Genomic DNA, 18528 nt, shown 5'->3' with positions numbered 1-18528 from the left:
CTTATTACTAAGTGAAAGAAGCCAATCTGAGAAGGCTATGTACTGCATAATTCCAATAATATGACATTAGGAAAGAAGACAAAACTATGGAGATAGTAAAAATTATGAGTGGTTGTCAGGCGTTGGAAGGGATGAACAGGCAGAGCACAGAGGATTTTTAAGGCAGTATAACGTAGGATATTATAATGTTGGATACATGTCCTTATACATTTGTCCAAATGTACAACATCAAGAGTGTACTGATTATGGTGTGCCAATATAAGTTCACCAGTTATATCAAATGTACCACTATGGTGGGGGATGTTGAACATGCGGGAGGCTATGTGAGAACAGGGGGTATAGGGAAATCTTTGTACCTTCTCCTCAGTTTTGCTGTGGTCTTAAAAGTACTCCAAAACTAAAGTCTTAGGAAAAACAAAAGTTGAGAGAGACCACAAATAGCTCATTATTAGAAATTATATAAATTAAGCTTTTGGATCTGAAATGTTACAAAGAGATCTTTATCTCAATAGTTCTTCAATGACTCATTATAAACAGAAATAATAAATTTTTAGGTCAGACCTCACTGATAGACTACTAAGCGGGAAATGCCATGAAAGTTATAAGCCTCGTTGCAAGCATTAAGTTTAACTGCAAGGTTAGTTTTGTCAGTTGGCTGAAAATCATGAGTGGGTTACAAAAATAAACTATTGCAAATTTTTTTGAGAGAAAGAGGACATTGAGCAACAGAGAAAAATATCACCATAGAAAAAAATCAGTAAGCAATGGGTCTTGTGATGTTTACGTGGAGACACTGGAAAAATCATAAATAGCAGAGAATTCTAATATGTCACCATTTCTGTGGTGTTTCCAGAAAGCTTTTTTTAAATTTCTCTTGGTTCCAGTAACCACCCAGGGGGAAATTTGGGGGATCTTCTTAAGTTTTAAGATGGCTTAAGTTGCCCAGAATCTTTTGTTGACTGAGTTGTTCTCTCTGCAAACCAGAAGTTTCCCTGATGGAGAGTGGGGTGATGGAGAGGGATGCATCATCCTGTAATAGGTGCAGCCCTGCTCTAATGCACAGCGATACCTTCTTATAGACTAGGTATTCCAGATTGTCTTATGTGGATGCAAGGACAGATTGAAAGTAATATGCAACTATGAGTGATGCAGGACATGGGTCTCTCTTAATGTTCATTATGACAGTACTCTTTCCAGCAGCACAACTTAACAAGTCTTACAGTTGAAAGAACATCTTCATCTCTTGATAGCTTCTATCTGCTTCTCTATAAAGTGTCCAGTTTAGTCAACTGGACTAAACAACAGAGGATCAACAGTTGATCCTCTTCTCCATAGATCAAGGAAAAAAACTATTGATAACCACAAGATCTGACCCATTCATTACCTCATTCAACATTACTTCTTGATGGAAAGTTGTAAATGCACAAAAATATTGAGGCACTGGTATAACTCACATCTCCAAATTCTCTCAATATTTATTGTCCATTTTCCATAGAATTTTCCCAAATAGAAGGAATAGGGCCAATGTGCAATAAGCCAATCATTTGAGTAGTTTTTTTTTCCCCTTAATTGTGATGTTCTGAAACCAATGGTCCCTCATATGATATTTATGTCCTACTGAGTATTTAAAAACATATACAAAACACCCAGCCAAATTTTAAGGTTATTTGGTTGCATTTAAGATTCTTTGGACATTTACTAATTTCCTATTATTTATATGTTCTTTTTCTTCTAAATACAATTCAGTGCAACTTTTAGATTTATGAGTGGTATGCTGTAAGATTTCAGCAAACTCTCATCAATCTTAAAAATCTCACAAATATAATAAAACTTAGTTAAATAATTAAAATGTCCCTTTTATATCTTTAATCACTCCATAGGTCCACTACCATTAACATTTATTGGGCTATTTGCTGAATAATTATCATGAATTTCTAGAAAAAATATAAAATACTTCACTTTTCTTCTCACACGTACAGGCGGAGTTGACTGATTTTTCAGAGTGACTTTTTTTTGTAACTGCAGAAGAAGTTCTGCACAGGAAATGCCAGGAAAAGCAGAACCAAAGCCAACTGAGTTTTGGGTGTTGGGTGATGGGACAGACTCCCTCACTCTCTGTCACACTTCTCCACCTTCCAATCCATTAATGCCTGTCATCCAAACTTGTGATTTGGCAAAATTTCCATTTCTACTTGTCATGGATCTCTGAGTCCCTTTTGTCACATCTATATGTTAGCGTGAAACTGAGTCCTCTACCAAAGAAAGCTTCCCACGTTGCTCTGAACACAGGGTACTCATAGGATGGGTGCAAGATAAAGCACCGACAGCAAAAGAAAGTTCACATCATCTCACTTCACTCACAATGTTCATGATTCGCACTACATTCATTTCTCAAATGATTTATTATCAAGTTGACTTGAGCTAATATCAAAATCTCAATGAAAAAGGCACCTGGAAGTGCACTCCTACAAGTGAAAAGCAACAACAAAACTCTCATTTATAATCACTTATGATAAGGTGCAATTATATATCCCCTTCAAGAAAATCATGTAAATTAGATGATAATTGTATACTAGAGTATATTATACACCAGCAAATGTAGTACTCAAACAGTAACTATTAAATCACTGATGGTCAAGGGTCCATGCAATGGATTCTACTGCTAGATTAACTGAACCAGCATGTTCTCTCATTAGAAGGCACAGCACCCTGGTTCACTGTTGGCACTGGACAGCCATCTCTCAAGTGCACTGTTTTGAATTGATTATTACTATCTAACAGTAGAGGGAATTAATAGAAATGACTTCAGAATTTGAACCACACTACTTCTATCCCATTCACCCATGTTGATTAGAATTCATGAAGAGTAAAACACTAGGTCTTGATGAGCATTTTACATTTCTAATTGCTAGAGAGCATAAATATAGCCCTGGCTCAGCAACTATGAAAGGTCAACTGTGCAGAGCTAGACGACCACTGTCCTATTCCCAGGTTGTCAAGGGTATGGAAGGGCCCTGGGTGCTTGACACATTCTCAGGGAAGGAATGGAGGAGAAGGGGACATTTGAGAAGGAGGTGTGAATGCTCTCTGAGGCAGCACCAAGGAATTTCCAGGTTCCATCAACCAAGCCTTCTCTGGTAGAGTTCATCCCTTTAGGATTACACCTAAAATGAAATTAACCTCCAAGAATTTAGCATAGTTTACACCTTTATTTGTAATTTCTATGACTGCACTTCACCAAAAAGCAGTCTGTTCCTATTAAAAGCTAGAACTCCAAGCTCAGGAATAGAAAACAATACTAATAGTATAATGACCATCATCATGTCATAATCATAATAAGGAATAACAAACACTTACACAGCATTTCTATACCAGCCCTGGGCTAGGTGTTTCACATCTCAACTGACAGTTCCTACAATTCCATGGACAGCTACGATTATCATGCATTCTCACACAGATGAGAAAACTGAGGCATAGAAAGGTTAAGTAACTTACCCAAGATCACGCATTTAGCAAGTGCAGTGGGGTACATACCCAGGAAACCTGATAGTGGAATTGACTCCAACCACACTCTGCTGCCTTTTCCAAAGAGGATCAGAAGAATCAGAGTTGACAAGCATCTTATCCTATCATTTCACTCATTTAATAGAAAACCAAATGAACAAACAATAACCCATCCACATTTTACCTACAGCTCTTAAGTAGGGGACCCATATTGTGCAGCTAGCTGGGAGGAGATAAGAATGGATATGTGGTCTTAATGCTTAACCCAGAGCCTTTCCTTCTGTGCTGGACCAGCCCTTAGATCCTTCTCACTCATCTGTACCTACAGTCAGTGCATCGACAAGGAAGGTCCTGATGTAAGAAGCAGAGAGACCTGCTCATTCACATTTTATGGGATCAGTACAACTAGGACAGAAAAATATAGAAAGATGACTGTGCCATGTATATTACCTTAGATTGAGGCTTATGACTATTCCTTAATTCAAAAAAATATTTATTAAGCACGTCAAGCACTGCATTAGGTACTGTTTTGTGAACACAACAGTCCCTCCTGCCATTGGTCTTTGTTCCAATAAAGAAGATAAACAGTAAATTAATGAATTAAACAGAATAATTGTACTATAAATGTTGAGAAGAAAATAAATAGAAATCTGTAAAAAAAAATAACAGAAAAGAGCAAGAGGCTTGTTTTTAAAGAGAGAGTTTTGAGATAATTGATTTTGTCAGAACCAATGGTCCAATCATCTAGTATAGAATACACTAAATATAATTACATAAACTGATCATGTGGGGATAAGCATGCTTGACATGTTTCTTTACTATTTTCTTAAAGTTCCAAGTTAAAGTATTGTTTGTGGTGCTATTATATAGAAATCTGGATTGGGTGAACCTATTTGAAATTTAGAGGCAGGTCGCTTATTCCAGCAATGAGGAAACTATGGTAAGGAGAATCATATAGAGAATTATATTTTATCGTGACTCATGCCTTTCTTTGGGTGCAACATGTTGGAAATGAACTAATGTACAAATAACCTTGATTATTTAAAAATAGGAAATGAGATACCTATAATTCAAAAATGCTAATTAAATGCAATTTCAATCAGTTTCTTATATGATAATTTAAAAGAAATACATGTCATTGTATTATTCTCTATAAGTGACAGAGAATTTTCCAGTTCAGACTAAACATATATATTTTACTATTTTTTCATTCCAAGATAAGATTTCCCCTACCAATAGAAAAATTTCAAGACAAAATCATGATTGTCATTATTTAAAGAATGCCATATTATAGATTAAAACATTTAGCATAAAAAAAGATTGCAAGGCTTGTATAGTACATTTTTATGTTTAATGGAAAAAAGGTATTCTTTTTCCTAATACACTTCTAATATTATTTTTTGGCAGAGTTTTTTCTTTTTTTAATAGAAAGCACTTGCGTGAAATGTTTTTTGACAACTTTGTATCTGGTTATCTGTGTGCCTATGTTTCTGATAGGGTAAAAGTACTGAGAGTGGTCCATGTAACACCCGGTGCTTCCCTTGTACTACCTTCTTTTCTTCTCTAGACTGTGTCAGTGTCTGTGTCTGTCCTCACACTGAGCTGCATTGCCTTGGATCGGTGGTATGCGATCTGTCACCCTTTGATGTTTAAGAGCACAGCCAAGCGGGCCCGGAACAGCATCGTCATCATCTGGATCGTGTCCTGCATCATAATGATCCCTCAGGCCATCGTCATGGAGTGCAGCACCATGCTCCCTGGCTTAGCCAATAAAACCACTCTCTTTACAGTCTGTGATGAGCACTGGGGCGGTAAGTCCATTGTGGCCCTTGCATTTATATGACAGCTGCAAGTTGAAAATCTGATTTGCACAGTCCTTGTAAAGCTGGCCTCGTGTATTTTACTGGCAAGGGTTAATATCGTTTATTTTATAACATGGTAGAACATAGTATTGCCTCAGGTGTCAGGTTCCCTAATGGGCTTCAAATACAACTGGATTTTTCATTTTAAAACCATGTCTGGCCTGGGAACATGGATGTCTTGCCCATGGACCTATGCTGTTCTCTGAGTCAGATTAGCTACACACGTTTTCTCTATTCATAATATAGTAAACTGATACATTTTATCACTGGCATAATTATTTTCTGACTTAAGAAATTACACTAATTATGAAATTATGAATCTTTTTTTGGTTTCCCATCTGATATGTTCAGTGGTTAAATTTAAACAATCAAGTTTGGAGGCCTTATGCTCCTTTGGTTCAAAACTCTCAGCAACAGTCTTTGAGGTTTTTCTGTAATAGTGGAAACACCTTTATCAATGCTTGGTGATGGCACAAATCTGGACACAGCGAAGCATGAAAGAAAATAAAATAATCCTGCATTTCAGCACTAGTTACAAAATTATCACACGGAATTTAAAGGAAACAATCTGTTCTCTTCTGGGTAAGTATATTACAATGGCTCATATTTAAACTGTAAACATTAGGAAAGCATTTGTTTATTGGAAAGATGTATCAACAGAGGCAGTGCACGCCAAAGATTGTTCATGGACCTGGTATTTTCAAGCATATGAAGCTCTGAATTCATGTTAATTCCTACTTTGATTCTTTTATTGGAACACTGAAAAGAGGAAAATCAGGAACTGAAAAATTAGGCATATGTTTTCACCAGACCAAGATAAAACTCAAAAGACACTGAGATTATTCCATATGTTATCCAAAGACCTATAATAATTAAAATTTCAAAATTTGCTTTATCTATTACTGTAAATATTAAATACTCCTTTTAAAAAATGAGATTTATCCTTCCTTTCAATTGCAATTCTTTTGCTGTATTTCTTTCTGGATCTTCTCCAGTTTTTCCCGTTTCTCCATTAACAATGAAGACCAAAACAAAATGAGTGGAAAGTTCCAGAATGATAGAAATATTTCTTAAGTGTCTTCGGTCCCATTTATTTAATGTTCAAACAACATCTTGAGTACTTAGGATATGCCAGAAATTGTGCCAACCTGAAGAGAAATAGACTCTGCCCAAGGGAACACGTTGTATATAGCGAGGCTGAAATGCAAATAAATAAAGGTTTATAGTGTGATTAGTATTTTAATATACTTATACACAAAGTGCTAGGAGCACAAGTGAGAGGACAGACTCAGTCCTGGCCATGTGAACAAAAGTTTATAAGGATCTGCTAACATTTCAGCAAAGCATTAAAGATAAGCAGGGAGGAAGCTCACGGGGCAGTTCATTTGCTCAGGGTTTGAACTCTGTTCTCTCAGAATGAACTTGTTTTGCCTTTTGATTTGACTATGTCTTAACGTTTAAATATCTCACTTATTTTTCAGTTTAAGAAAGACTTTAAAAATGTGGAGATTCACTAGCATGAGTGTGATTCTCTTTCAATGTACAATTTAATAATTTGGCCAATTAAATGACGATAATCTACCCAAAAAAAAAAAAAAAAAAAAATGAGCAGGGCTTTTCCAGACAAGGAAGAGGGAAAAGGGTGTCCTAGGAAGCAGGAAAACTCACACAATGGGCACCATCCCTTGAAGAAGAAAGGAAGAGAGTCCAAACTTGTAGTTTCTGGAATGCAGTCTAAAGAACTGTGTTTAGGAAAAGGTGGGCTGGGGGCCAAATGTGACATATCTCTTATTATTATCTAATTCCTATGCAATGCGTTATATTTGGAAAAGAGCCTAAAGATCTCTTGATCCGAATGCTTTAGTTAATCATGATGAAACTGAACCATAAATTAAATTATTTGCTCAATATTATGAAGCAAACAAGCACATTTAAATCTAAGTGTTACCGAACCCAGGTTCGGCTGCTCACCACTCAGAAGTCAATACTCGAGAGGCAAGTGTCAGTAGAAAGGAAAGGTGTGTTAATCAGAAAAGCTGGCAATCTGGGGAGAAGGTGGACTCATGTCCTGAGACCACCTCCAAAGATTCTGCTCAGCCCTGACAGTTTTTGAAGGGAAAAAAGGGGGAAGAGTCTCAGTGAATCATCTAGGCAGGAGTTTGGATTCTGCATCATTCTCCATTGAGTGCAGGCTGGCTGACTCTCTCTTCTTTATCTTGCCCATGTGGGCTGCCTGCAGGATTGCTAAGGGGGCTGTTGGGGGTAGAGAGCTAGTCATTCTTTAATTATTTAATTCTTCATTCTTACTTCTTTTAATCTAGGAAAAGAATCCACAGGTTAGGCAAGGCACTGTGTGTGTTCAGGAGAGCATAAGTCAGGAGTTAGTTTCAATTGCCTAGTGATCTCATTCCTATAATTAGATTCTTTTAAAGTTAGAGGGGAACAGAAATGGGAAAACAAGAAAGGGGCAAAAGAGCTGCTTTCAGAAGCTTTCAACTCACAAGCTGGGATTCTTTAAGTTTACGGAGATGGTAATTAGATTAAAATTCCCACCTATTATTCAATATGTGTCAGTAGTATTTTCTCTAAAGTATTTGGGTAATTAATTTCATTTATAAGTCTGTGTACTGATTTTATAAACTTGTCCTTTTTTTAGTGTTGCCCTGAATGATCAAGCTGCATTAACTCCCATGAGCAAAAGGATTGCAGAACTAGGGAATCCCGTTAGTCATCATGATTAATAGCTGCATCATTTTCTAATTAACTTTGAGCAACAGATATAAATATATAAAAGGCATCCCAACCTCTCACATTTTATTACCTAACTATAGAAGGGATATTTTCCTTAAAAAAAAGAAATTATTGTCAAATACCTAAAAATCTAAACTCAGTCTTCAGAAGTCATTTAGGAAAGCTATTTGAAAGTGATTTTATATTAGCGTATAATTACTTAAAATGATTTTAAAAGCTAAGTGATACTGAATTGAGTTGATCATCCACAAAATCAAGCAATAAAATATATGAAATAAGTTTTTCATATATTAAATGAAATTATCATAACTTCATGTTTTTAAGAAGAATATGAAAAATTAAAAGCAGGTTCTTATTATTCTGCTCATTAGACATTTAGTTTATTTTAATGATTTTTACATTAGCATAAGCTTTGTTAATATAAGCTATTTATAAATCTAGGTTTAACTTAAAATTTTAAAGCTTGGACACATATGTGATAGTCACAACTTAAAATCACCATAGAAAATTATATTTTACAGGGTTAGCTTTCTAAAGTTCAAACATCTTGAAAGTCCATTTAGTCCAATTTTTAAAAATTTGTTGTGAAATATCTTTTATTTGCGATTAACTCATAAACTGATTTCTTATCTTTATCCCAAGTTAAATCAATGATTTGGTTATAAAAGTAGACAGAAATATCATTATTGTCCTACAACCAATACTACAATGTGGAAAGAGTCAGTAAACTATGTGGTCACTTGATTCATATCTATCAAATAACTTTTGGAAAAGTCTTGCAAATGCTGTCTCACTCATGGTGCAAAATAACTGAGAACTCCGTCTTACTGGAAATAAGACCACAAATATGTAATATTTTATGGATACATTACTTCTGCAACTCATTATGTTCATCATTGCCTATGGCTTGTTCAAAAAAAGACCACAAATTGTTCAGTTCTTGGCAGACACACTTGACACTCAAAAACAAATAAAATGTGTTAATATTTATTTTAATGATGTTTAAATTATGTTTTTGTGTTTGTTCACTGTTTGCATCAATCACATCAATTCACACTTCTGAAAGTTTAAAATTCTTCCAGAATTATAACCATACTTTCTTGATTGCTTGGTTTGTAAATGCATAGTTTCACAGGATAGATCCTATTGGAAGAAATTAACTTTCTTTTCCCACTCAATCCAAGATATGTTTTACCAGTAATTCATCCAACTTTTAATGAGCATGTACTGTTTGTCAAACATTGTTTTGGATGGCGGGGATTTATAATCTCCCTCGTCTTGGACTGTACTGCCAAATTATTCTTTGGTGGTCTGAAAAATAATAATAATAGTGGAGCCCTTCCTTATATTCAAGCTAATTATGGTATCTGGCCTATTATGAGATTTGGAAAGTATATACATCTGTGTGTTTATTAATAGGAACATTTATTGAAAACACTTATTAGGGAGAAGATAATAAAATATATTAAAGATTCAGATAAACTTTTATGGATACATGAACTTGGAAAAGACTGTCCAAATTGAATATTTGGAAAATTATATTTAATTTAATTTTCCATTGAATCCTTGAGATGTGTAACATGAAGGAGAAAATGTTTGTCATTTTTAGATAATTATATTAACATGTTCGCTCTACAATGGACCTTAACTCACCTAAGAGAAGTTAAGCTTTATCTATCTAATACATGACATTTTTCCTTAATCTCTGATTTCAAAGACTAAAGAAAGATCCACATTTGCTCCTTATTTGTTGGTTTGATATACATCCAAGAATGTATTCAGATTATGCCTATTCATCAGTTGAGTAGAGACACGAAATTTTAACGGTTGTCAATCTTTAAAATGCTGTTTTCTAATTTAGGGAATGCTTAAGTGAACAAATTTCATGTAGCTACTTTCTAGACATATGAATGTCTTACAATATATTAAAGATATTGCTTATCAAGTGCAGAGAAACTCCAAAGATAGTTTCAACACATATAATTTAAACTTTCAATGGCATTTCTGGGTTTTCAATTAGCTTAGACTCTAAGCATGAAATGAGGAATCTAAGACGATCATGTTTCCCCAATTATCTATAATAATCTCTTTATTAAAACAATCTATCTTAGCCTGAAAGTGTAATTTTGCTTGATCAATTTTTCTCTGTGTTGGTGTTCATTATCATAATATGCATTTACCAGCCAATTACATATTTTTCTAACTATTTATAAATATACCAGTTGCAGAGTGAGCTTTCTTTCCCATCTGTTTAAAACTCCAGACTGTTATCACAGCGATGGTAACCATCTCTGCAGTTTAAAAATAAATGACCTACCAAATCTACCTTTCTCCACTCACTCAATTTAATTGTCTAATGCAGACATCAGGGATTCACAGGTATGTAAGCTTTAAAGGTATATTTTTTTGTGGGAAGCTTATACGACACTTTCTTCAAAACAAATAGAAGTCCAAAGCCACTCAGGTGCCTGGGAAGTGCTGAGGTCACTCTCCAGCTCCTTTGAAATTGGCTCCGCAAACGCTGAATGGCACTTTGAATGCTGTGGCACTTCAAAGGGAAAGGCTGTTTGCTATTCCTCCAGTCAGGCTGCTCGGATTCTATCACTTTTTATGTAACTGGCTTGTTTTACAGGATAAACTTGAAAGGAAGTTAGAAACTGAAGCTGATGAGCTAGATGTGAGCCACCTGGGCCCCAGAGAAGCTAAAAATGACACATCAAATTGTTCTCTTAGACCTCCTGGTAGCACACACACCCTGCTGTGTGCTCCAAAGATTGTAGTGGAGAAAAACATCTGTCTGAGAAAGAAGACAGTTTTAGGAGTAAAAATAAGAATATTAAACTCTAGAAGACAAGACTATGAAATCAATACTGTGGAGGATTTGTCGACTTACTAGAACATATACAAAATTCCTCTCTAAGTTGTGCATGTGTGTTAATGCATGTACTTTTAATAAAAATGAGATTTTTAGGGTTCTTTAAGGTTAGATTTCAAACCAATATGGGTATTTTCTTTTTTTGATATCCATCTTACTTATCAGGAATAAGCACATATAGGATTGTAGTGATTGCTTATTTATCATTAATTCTATGTGCACAGGTAATACGTATCACATATTGATATAAGGATATGTTGATATGTTTAAAATATATTCAGTAAGAATTCAATGAATGTTCAATAATTGTTATCAGTCATTATGGTCATCATCATAATTATTATTGGTTAATCCTCAGTATAAATTGCTCTTACCACGTTTGATCACATAACTGAGTCTTCATGCTTCTACATATTTTCTGAAGTAACAAAAATAATAAAATCCATGAAAGTGACAGCATTATCCTTCCATAATAGTGTAGAACAAATCCCATTGCCAATATCAAAGTCAAAATAAGTAACGTAATTTTTAGAATTTTTTAAAAAAACCTTTGTTTTATAAGCATTTAGTTAGAATTGTATCAAATTATTGGCATTTAATATCCATGGTATCCATTTAGGATATATTGTTTCTTGTTTTACATTTAAGTAAAAGTAGCTTGATCAGTGTGATATATTCAAATACTAGTTAAAGGGAAATATCCCTTAAAGTGTTTTAAAAGTCAGTAATGGATACATTTTAGAAAAATTAAAAATTAATATTAAGCCACAGTGCCACTCAATTGATTGACTCCTTATAAATGCCCTAATCTGTGATATGTATTACCTGTGCACATAGAATTAATGACAAATAAGCAATCACTACAATCCTATATGTGCTTATGCCTGATAAGTAAGATGGATATCAAAAAAAGAATATACCCATATTGGTTTGAAATCTAACTTTAAAGAACCCTAAAAATCTCATTTTTATTAAAAGTACATGCATTAACACACATGCACAACTTACTTAAAGAGGAATTTTGTATATGTTCTAGTAGTCAATAAAAATAATCATTATCAAATGTTTGCTGTTTTATTTTTCCAAAACCTTTCCGAATTCATATTTGGAGATACAACTGGGAATATTTTCTCATCTCTCAAGAGAGAAATGAAGAGGAATCAACTTAGTTTACTGTCTTTTTCCATTTTAACAAAAGCATTAGCAATTAAGTTTTGATTGAGTAATGTCCCTCCTTGCGAATCCAAGTATAGGACAATCCAAACTAATTTTTATTGATTAACCAGATGTAATTAAGAGAAAAAAAGGCTTTTTGATAAATGAACACTTGACTGGATAGATTGTAGTAGCACAAATTAAGAAATGTCTAATTGTTATTCCTCTCTGAGTAGATTACATGACATTAAGACTTTGCATTTAGTACTTAAATGTAAGTAGTTAATATTATAAATCATTTTCCCCTTTTGTGTATATAACATAACAGTAAAATCATATAGAAGGTAATTTTGAAGGCAAAACATTGACAGATGTACTTTTAAAAAGTCTATGAATTATAATATTTTATTATTTTAACTTTCATTCCAGGTGAAATTTACCCCAAGATGTATCACATCTGTTTCTTTCTGGTGACCTACATGGCACCACTGTGTCTTATGGTGTTGGCCTATCTGCAAATATTTCGTAAACTCTGGTGCCGACAGGTAAGTAATTTCAAATAACTTTCTTGTGTTTTCTTTAGGATGTCCTTAAAAACAAAATTTAAGAGTGAATTGAACCAATATAATATGCTTAGCAAAGGATTGTGTGTTCTTCTAAAATAATGAGGCCTTAGTCATGAACATATGTCTAGGCATTTTTTAGGGTGATGTTTAGGGAATGTTATTTATGAACTGCCTTAATGACTAAATTTTAAACCTCTGTGATTAATCGACGTGATTTTTGTCTAGGAATAATATTGTAAATTTTACTTTTTATGAGAAATAACAAATAAAAATTCCTTTAAAGTTTCCTGAGACTGTAAGTAAAGATGTATGTAATACATTTTTGATGAGATGTATGTAATACATTTTTATTATAGGGTTAAATCTCCAACTTCAAAGATCTTATTTTTATTTTTTTCAGAACAGTAGAAGAATCAGGCAGAATTGAGAATCTTAAAAATTGTTTATAATGCTAATTTGTACTGTAATGTTAGATAATTTTGCTATGTATTCATTCACTCATTTATTAACTCAGGGAATGTATTCATTCACTCAGTTATTCATTCGTCAAATATTTATATTTCTTTTGCATGCATGTCTGATAAAAAGCTAAATGTTCTAGTCTATGTCATTGGTGAATTCATAGTCTAGAGGAAGGAAACAGTTCCAGGACAAAAATCACCTTAATAAGCACAGGGGATCAGAGAAAATCTTAGTGGAGGTGGATCTAATTCAGACCAGGGGACATTTAAGCTGAATCATGATGACTCTAAGGAAATTGATAAACATGTGAAGGTACAGACAAAGAATATAACTCAGCTTCTTGTACTTGTAAATTGTATCTTAAAATTCCACATTTCTCAGAAATGTATCTCTTTTTTCCTAAATTTATTGCCAGTATTTTGAGCTTATCAGGCTTGTGGAAAGCCACACCCTTAGTCTGTTTGCTCTGACATATTTTATCCAACTGAAAGAATTTACTGGGCCACTTTACTCATTTAAAGGATTTCATAAAACTTTTATTTGGTTTTTGTCTGAGGATGAGTCTTAATCTGGGTCTTCTTCAACCCTTGTTATTCAAAGCGATTTTCAAGATCATCTTTTACTTCTTGTATATGAGCAACAGTTGTGTTTTTCAACCCCGTATGTCTCATAATTCCAAATGTTTTCGTTTCCTCTATTTTTGTAAAGAAGTCACTTCTTTTCTGATCTTATAAATGCATTCTGTTCCCCAGTCTTTGTAACTAAAATAACAAATGTGTATCACTGTAAACCATGAGTGGTGATTTTCCACATCCTAGAGATAGTTTCCTCAACAATCTCCACCTGGCCAGTGGGAGTGAATGACCAGAACTGATATAATACAGAAGTCAAAAACACAGACTCAAGGTCCAGACTGCATGAGTTTAAATTCTAACCCTGCCATTTAACAGATGCGGGAGTTTTGTCAATTACTTAAATTTCTGTGCCAAGCAGGGGTGCATAGCGTCTACCTCACACTTATTAGATGAATTAACTCAAGTGCCTCAAGCATGGAAAGTGCTCATTAAAAAAAAATATCTTAATAGTATATGCTGTTATTTGGCCTTTCACCTCATTCTGCTTATATTTCTAAAATAATAAGCATGTGTTGAATTGATGTTTGTGACTTTCTTAGATAGATTTCTTTCATAGTACTTTTAAGTAACATGATAATGACTTTTTATTTGTCTGTCTGATCTAATCTACTAAGATGGAGACAGTACACACTAGCCTTGATCTTGTAGCCCTCCAGCTAGTACATGCATAGCACATATCAGTTGCTTGATAAATACTTTATAAGAAAAAATTTAGTGGAAGAATAAGAGAAAGTGCTGGGAAAGTTTAGATAGAAGAGGAAAGAGAGGAATCCATTGCTCAGTTACTCAGAACAAAGTTCATAGAAAAATTAGAATTTGAAAAATTCTTGAAGGAGAAAAAACTTTGATGAGCATGTAGGCATAAAGATAATTTAGATTGATATTTTGACTAAGAATATTCAGTGTTAAGTGCATTTCCTACTTCCATATTTTTACTGGGTAGTGTGCATTAAATATAAGAGATGTTTATATTTGCTTATTCATTTATTTACAGAATGACATAACTTTAAAATTTCTTGGGTGTACATAAATCTGTCTTGTTCATCATCATCTTCCCAACATTTAACATGTTACCTTGCACAAAAAAGTATTCAAAAAATGTTTGTTAAATAATTAGATAACTACCAAATCCCAACCAGTTTACTTCTTCATTATTTAAGCTTATAGTTCTCCATTTCTCAAACTCTAAAGTAAGCTCAAAATTGTATTGCAGGTTTAGAAATAATCCACATTCTTTTGATGAATTGTCCTGGTTAGTACAAGCCACATGATCCAGAAGATTTGCAGTAAAATGCTTGGGCTGTGAAACTAAAAACATTTACAAACAGATTGCAGTAGAAAACAGCAAGTTCATCTGAGTTCACTTTAGCAGCCACAATAAAGTAAATTAACCCCAAATGGTGATTATGTAGAATTCTGCTTGAACAACTCTCAAATTCCAACTGTTAATGTCTCTAAACAGAGTTCCAAGGCATTATGTGTGCCATAGTCTACATCAAGTGAACCACCAAACAGAGGGCCTGTCTTATTTGCTTAAAATTATGGAGATGCATGGAATCTGTTACATTCTTTGAAATATCTAAGTGTAAGATTATTAATGAGCAAAGTGTCTGTCCTTGTCTGACTTTCTCAAGAATTTTAAACCTCATTATGTTAGCGCAAGTTCATTAGCCCCATGCACAGTGAGGTGAAACAAACCAAAACTTTGGAGTTTGGAGCAGAGAAAGTTTATGGCAAGGCCATGCAAGGAGATGGGTGGCTCATGCCCTACAAAGCCCCTGAACTCCCTGAAGGGTTTCGGCAAAGCATTTTTAAAAGCCAGGTGAGGGAGGGGTGTCGGCAGTGTATGTGATCAGCTCATGTACAATTCTCTGATTGGCTGGTTGTGAGGTAACAGGGTGGTGTCACAAAGCTTAACATTATCAGTCCTTACCATAGACTCCAGGAGGCCTGGGGCTATGTGCTCATGATTATCAAGTAGTTAACTTCTTCCATTTGGTGGGGGTTTTTCACATCTGTAAAACAACTCAGGATATGGGGGAAAGCTGTCCCTAGAAGGCCCCATAGGGTCCTGCTTGGTTACAGTGAAAAGAATTATCCAATGTTTTGCTCTAATCAAAGACTTAAATATTCTCTTTATTTGACAATGTGTCTCAGAAAACTCATTCAGTCTGGAAATTCTACAGGATCTTCTCTAGAACTCCTCTTTTTAAGACTCACTAAATCTTAACTCTTAATTCAACACTTCAATCTTACTCATTATATGAACTCATATTAATTCATTCCACAAATATTTATTGACCACCTACTATGTGTCTGGGACTGTGTGAGGAGCTGGGGATGAACTGTACTGATACTTGAGTCTGGAACTAAATTTCAACTTTCCAAGGACTAAAACTTTGAAAGAACTTCCTTGTTCCAATTTTTATCACATTCTCATCTACTGCCCTTTATTCTTCAACATTCTTCAAAAAGAACTTAAAGTAATTGACATTAGATGATAACAAGTCAGTTTAGTATGAGAAAATAAACAGCAAATTGTAATTGCAGAGGCAGAATCAAATGGCAGTAACACAAGTTCACACAGAGAGATAAAAGTAACTATGTAGGTAAATATAGAAGAGAGTATAAATATATTTTTGTTTGAAATTCTTTTCTTCTCCTATTTGACTTGAGATAACAATGTAAAGCAATAATTATAAAACTGTGAATCTTCAGCTTATAATGTATAAAGATGTAATTCAAAGAAAGGAGGAAGGAATGAAGCTATATTGGAGCAAAGTTTTTGTATACTATTGAAATCAAGTTGGCATTAATCCAAACAGATTAACTTGTTAATTATAATCCTCAGGGCAACCACTAAAAAAAAAACTCAAAAAAAATGTAGCGAAAAAAACAACAACAGAAATAAAATGCTATACTAGAAAATATCTGTTTAACACAAAATAAAGAAGCAATGGAGGAATAGAGGAACAAAATAGAAACTATATATATATACACACACACACATACATAAACAAACAGCAAAGGGAGACATGTAAATTACACTTTCTCAATAGTTACATTAAATGTAAATGAATGAAACACTCTCGAGGTTGGCAGAATAGATAAAACAAACAACAAACAAACAAACAAAAACCTGATTCAACTGTATGATGTCTACAAAAAACACATCTCATATTCAAAGACACAAATAGATTAAATGTAAAATAATGAAAAAGAGGTTCTATGCAAATAGTAACCAAAGGAAAGCTGAAGTAGCTGTACTAATATCAGACGAAAGAAACGTTAATAAAAAGTGTTACTATGGGTAAAGAGGGATATTTCAAATGATAAATCATTCCATCAAGAAGATATAAAAATTCTAAACCTATATGCACTTAACAACTGAAGCCCACAATACAGGAAGCAAAACTAGAAGAATTAAGTGGAGAAACAGACAATTCAATGATAATAATTGAAAACTTCAACACTCATCTTTCAGTCATGGATAGAAAAACTAGGCAGAACATTAACAATGACATAAAAGACTTGAAGAAAACTATCAACCAACTAGACCTAATATATCTATGGGATACCTCTTCAAAAGTAGCAGAATACACATTCATCTCAAATGCACATGGAATAGTCTTCAGGTTACATCTTATGATAGGCTATAAAGCAAGCCTCAAAGCATTTTAAGTGATTGAAATAATAAAAATGTACATTCTCTTGCTACAATGAGACAAAGAAAATAGTTATGATCCTGATCATAAGAACTTAGCATGTGCATCTAAATTCTAAAAGAGAAGTGCCAAGGTGGAAAAAAAAAAAAAAAAAGTTGTCATGGAGCGATAAATTTAAAAGATTGCTATTATTTTGAATGGGATTTATTGCATTAAATCTATAGATCAATTTGGGGAAATTGACATAGTAACAATATTAAATCTTATAATCCATGAACATGGTATATCTCTTCATTTATTTAGGTCTTCTTTAATAGCTCTGAGCAATTTTCATAATTTAAGTACACATAGTTTGTCCACATTTTGTTAAATGTATTCTTAGAATCTGTTTTGCTATTGAAATGTGTTATTTTCAATTTAAATTTAGAATCATTTATTGCTAGTATATAGAAATACAGTTGATTTTGTTTATTGATTTAGGGTCCTGCATATTGCTAAATTCATATGTTTAGTTCTAGTGGCATTTTTGTAGATTCCTTAAGACTTTCTTCATAAGCAATAATGTCTTCTCAATAGAAGCAATCTATATGCCTTTTATTTATTTTTCTTTTCTTCTTGTACTGGTTAGGATCTCCAGTACAATGTTGAGTAGAAGTGGTGAGAGAAATCTTTGTTGGCTTGTTACCAATCTTAGAAGAAAGTGTTCATCTTTCATGTTAAGTAGGATGATACCCTAAAGACTTTTCATGAATGCCTTTTATCAGGTTGAGAAAGATTCTATTACTAGTTTACATGCAAGGGTGTTAAAGTTTTCAAATGCTTTTCCTTTCTCTATTGACATGATCATAGCTTTTTCTGTTACTATGATAAATTACATTGATTGATGTTTTTAAATGTTAAACCATTACTGCTTTGCTGGAATAAATCTGCTTTTTTTTTTTTTTTTTTTAGCTTATCCTTTTTTTTTTTTTTTTTTTTTAATCAATCATCAATTTTATACACATCAGTGTATACATGTCAGTGTAATACTACATCAATGAACCTATCGGGGCC

The 18528-nt window shown here is 33.7% G+C and overlaps 1 protein-coding gene across 1 annotated transcript in view; it reads left to right on the top strand.

Moving 5' to 3' along the window:
- The window catches only part of HCRTR2 (hypocretin receptor 2), a 113115-nt gene that overhangs the window by 83736 nt on the left and 10851 nt on the right, over positions 1-18528 (top strand). The window contains exons 3-4 of the mRNA XM_068558219.1: positions 5072-5315; positions 12577-12692. Coding sequence (XP_068414320.1) covers positions 5072-5315; positions 12577-12692 — 360 coding nt within the window. The remainder of the gene's footprint in view (positions 1-5071; positions 5316-12576; positions 12693-18528) is intronic.

This window comes from Eschrichtius robustus, chromosome 12, assembly GCF_028021215.1.
Source record: "Eschrichtius robustus isolate mEscRob2 chromosome 12, mEscRob2.pri, whole genome shotgun sequence".
Classification (NCBI taxonomy): Eukaryota; Metazoa; Chordata; class Mammalia; order Artiodactyla; family Eschrichtiidae; genus Eschrichtius; species Eschrichtius robustus.
Note: the sequence above shows the minus strand (reverse complement) of the source record. Positions and strands in the feature narration are given on the sequence as shown.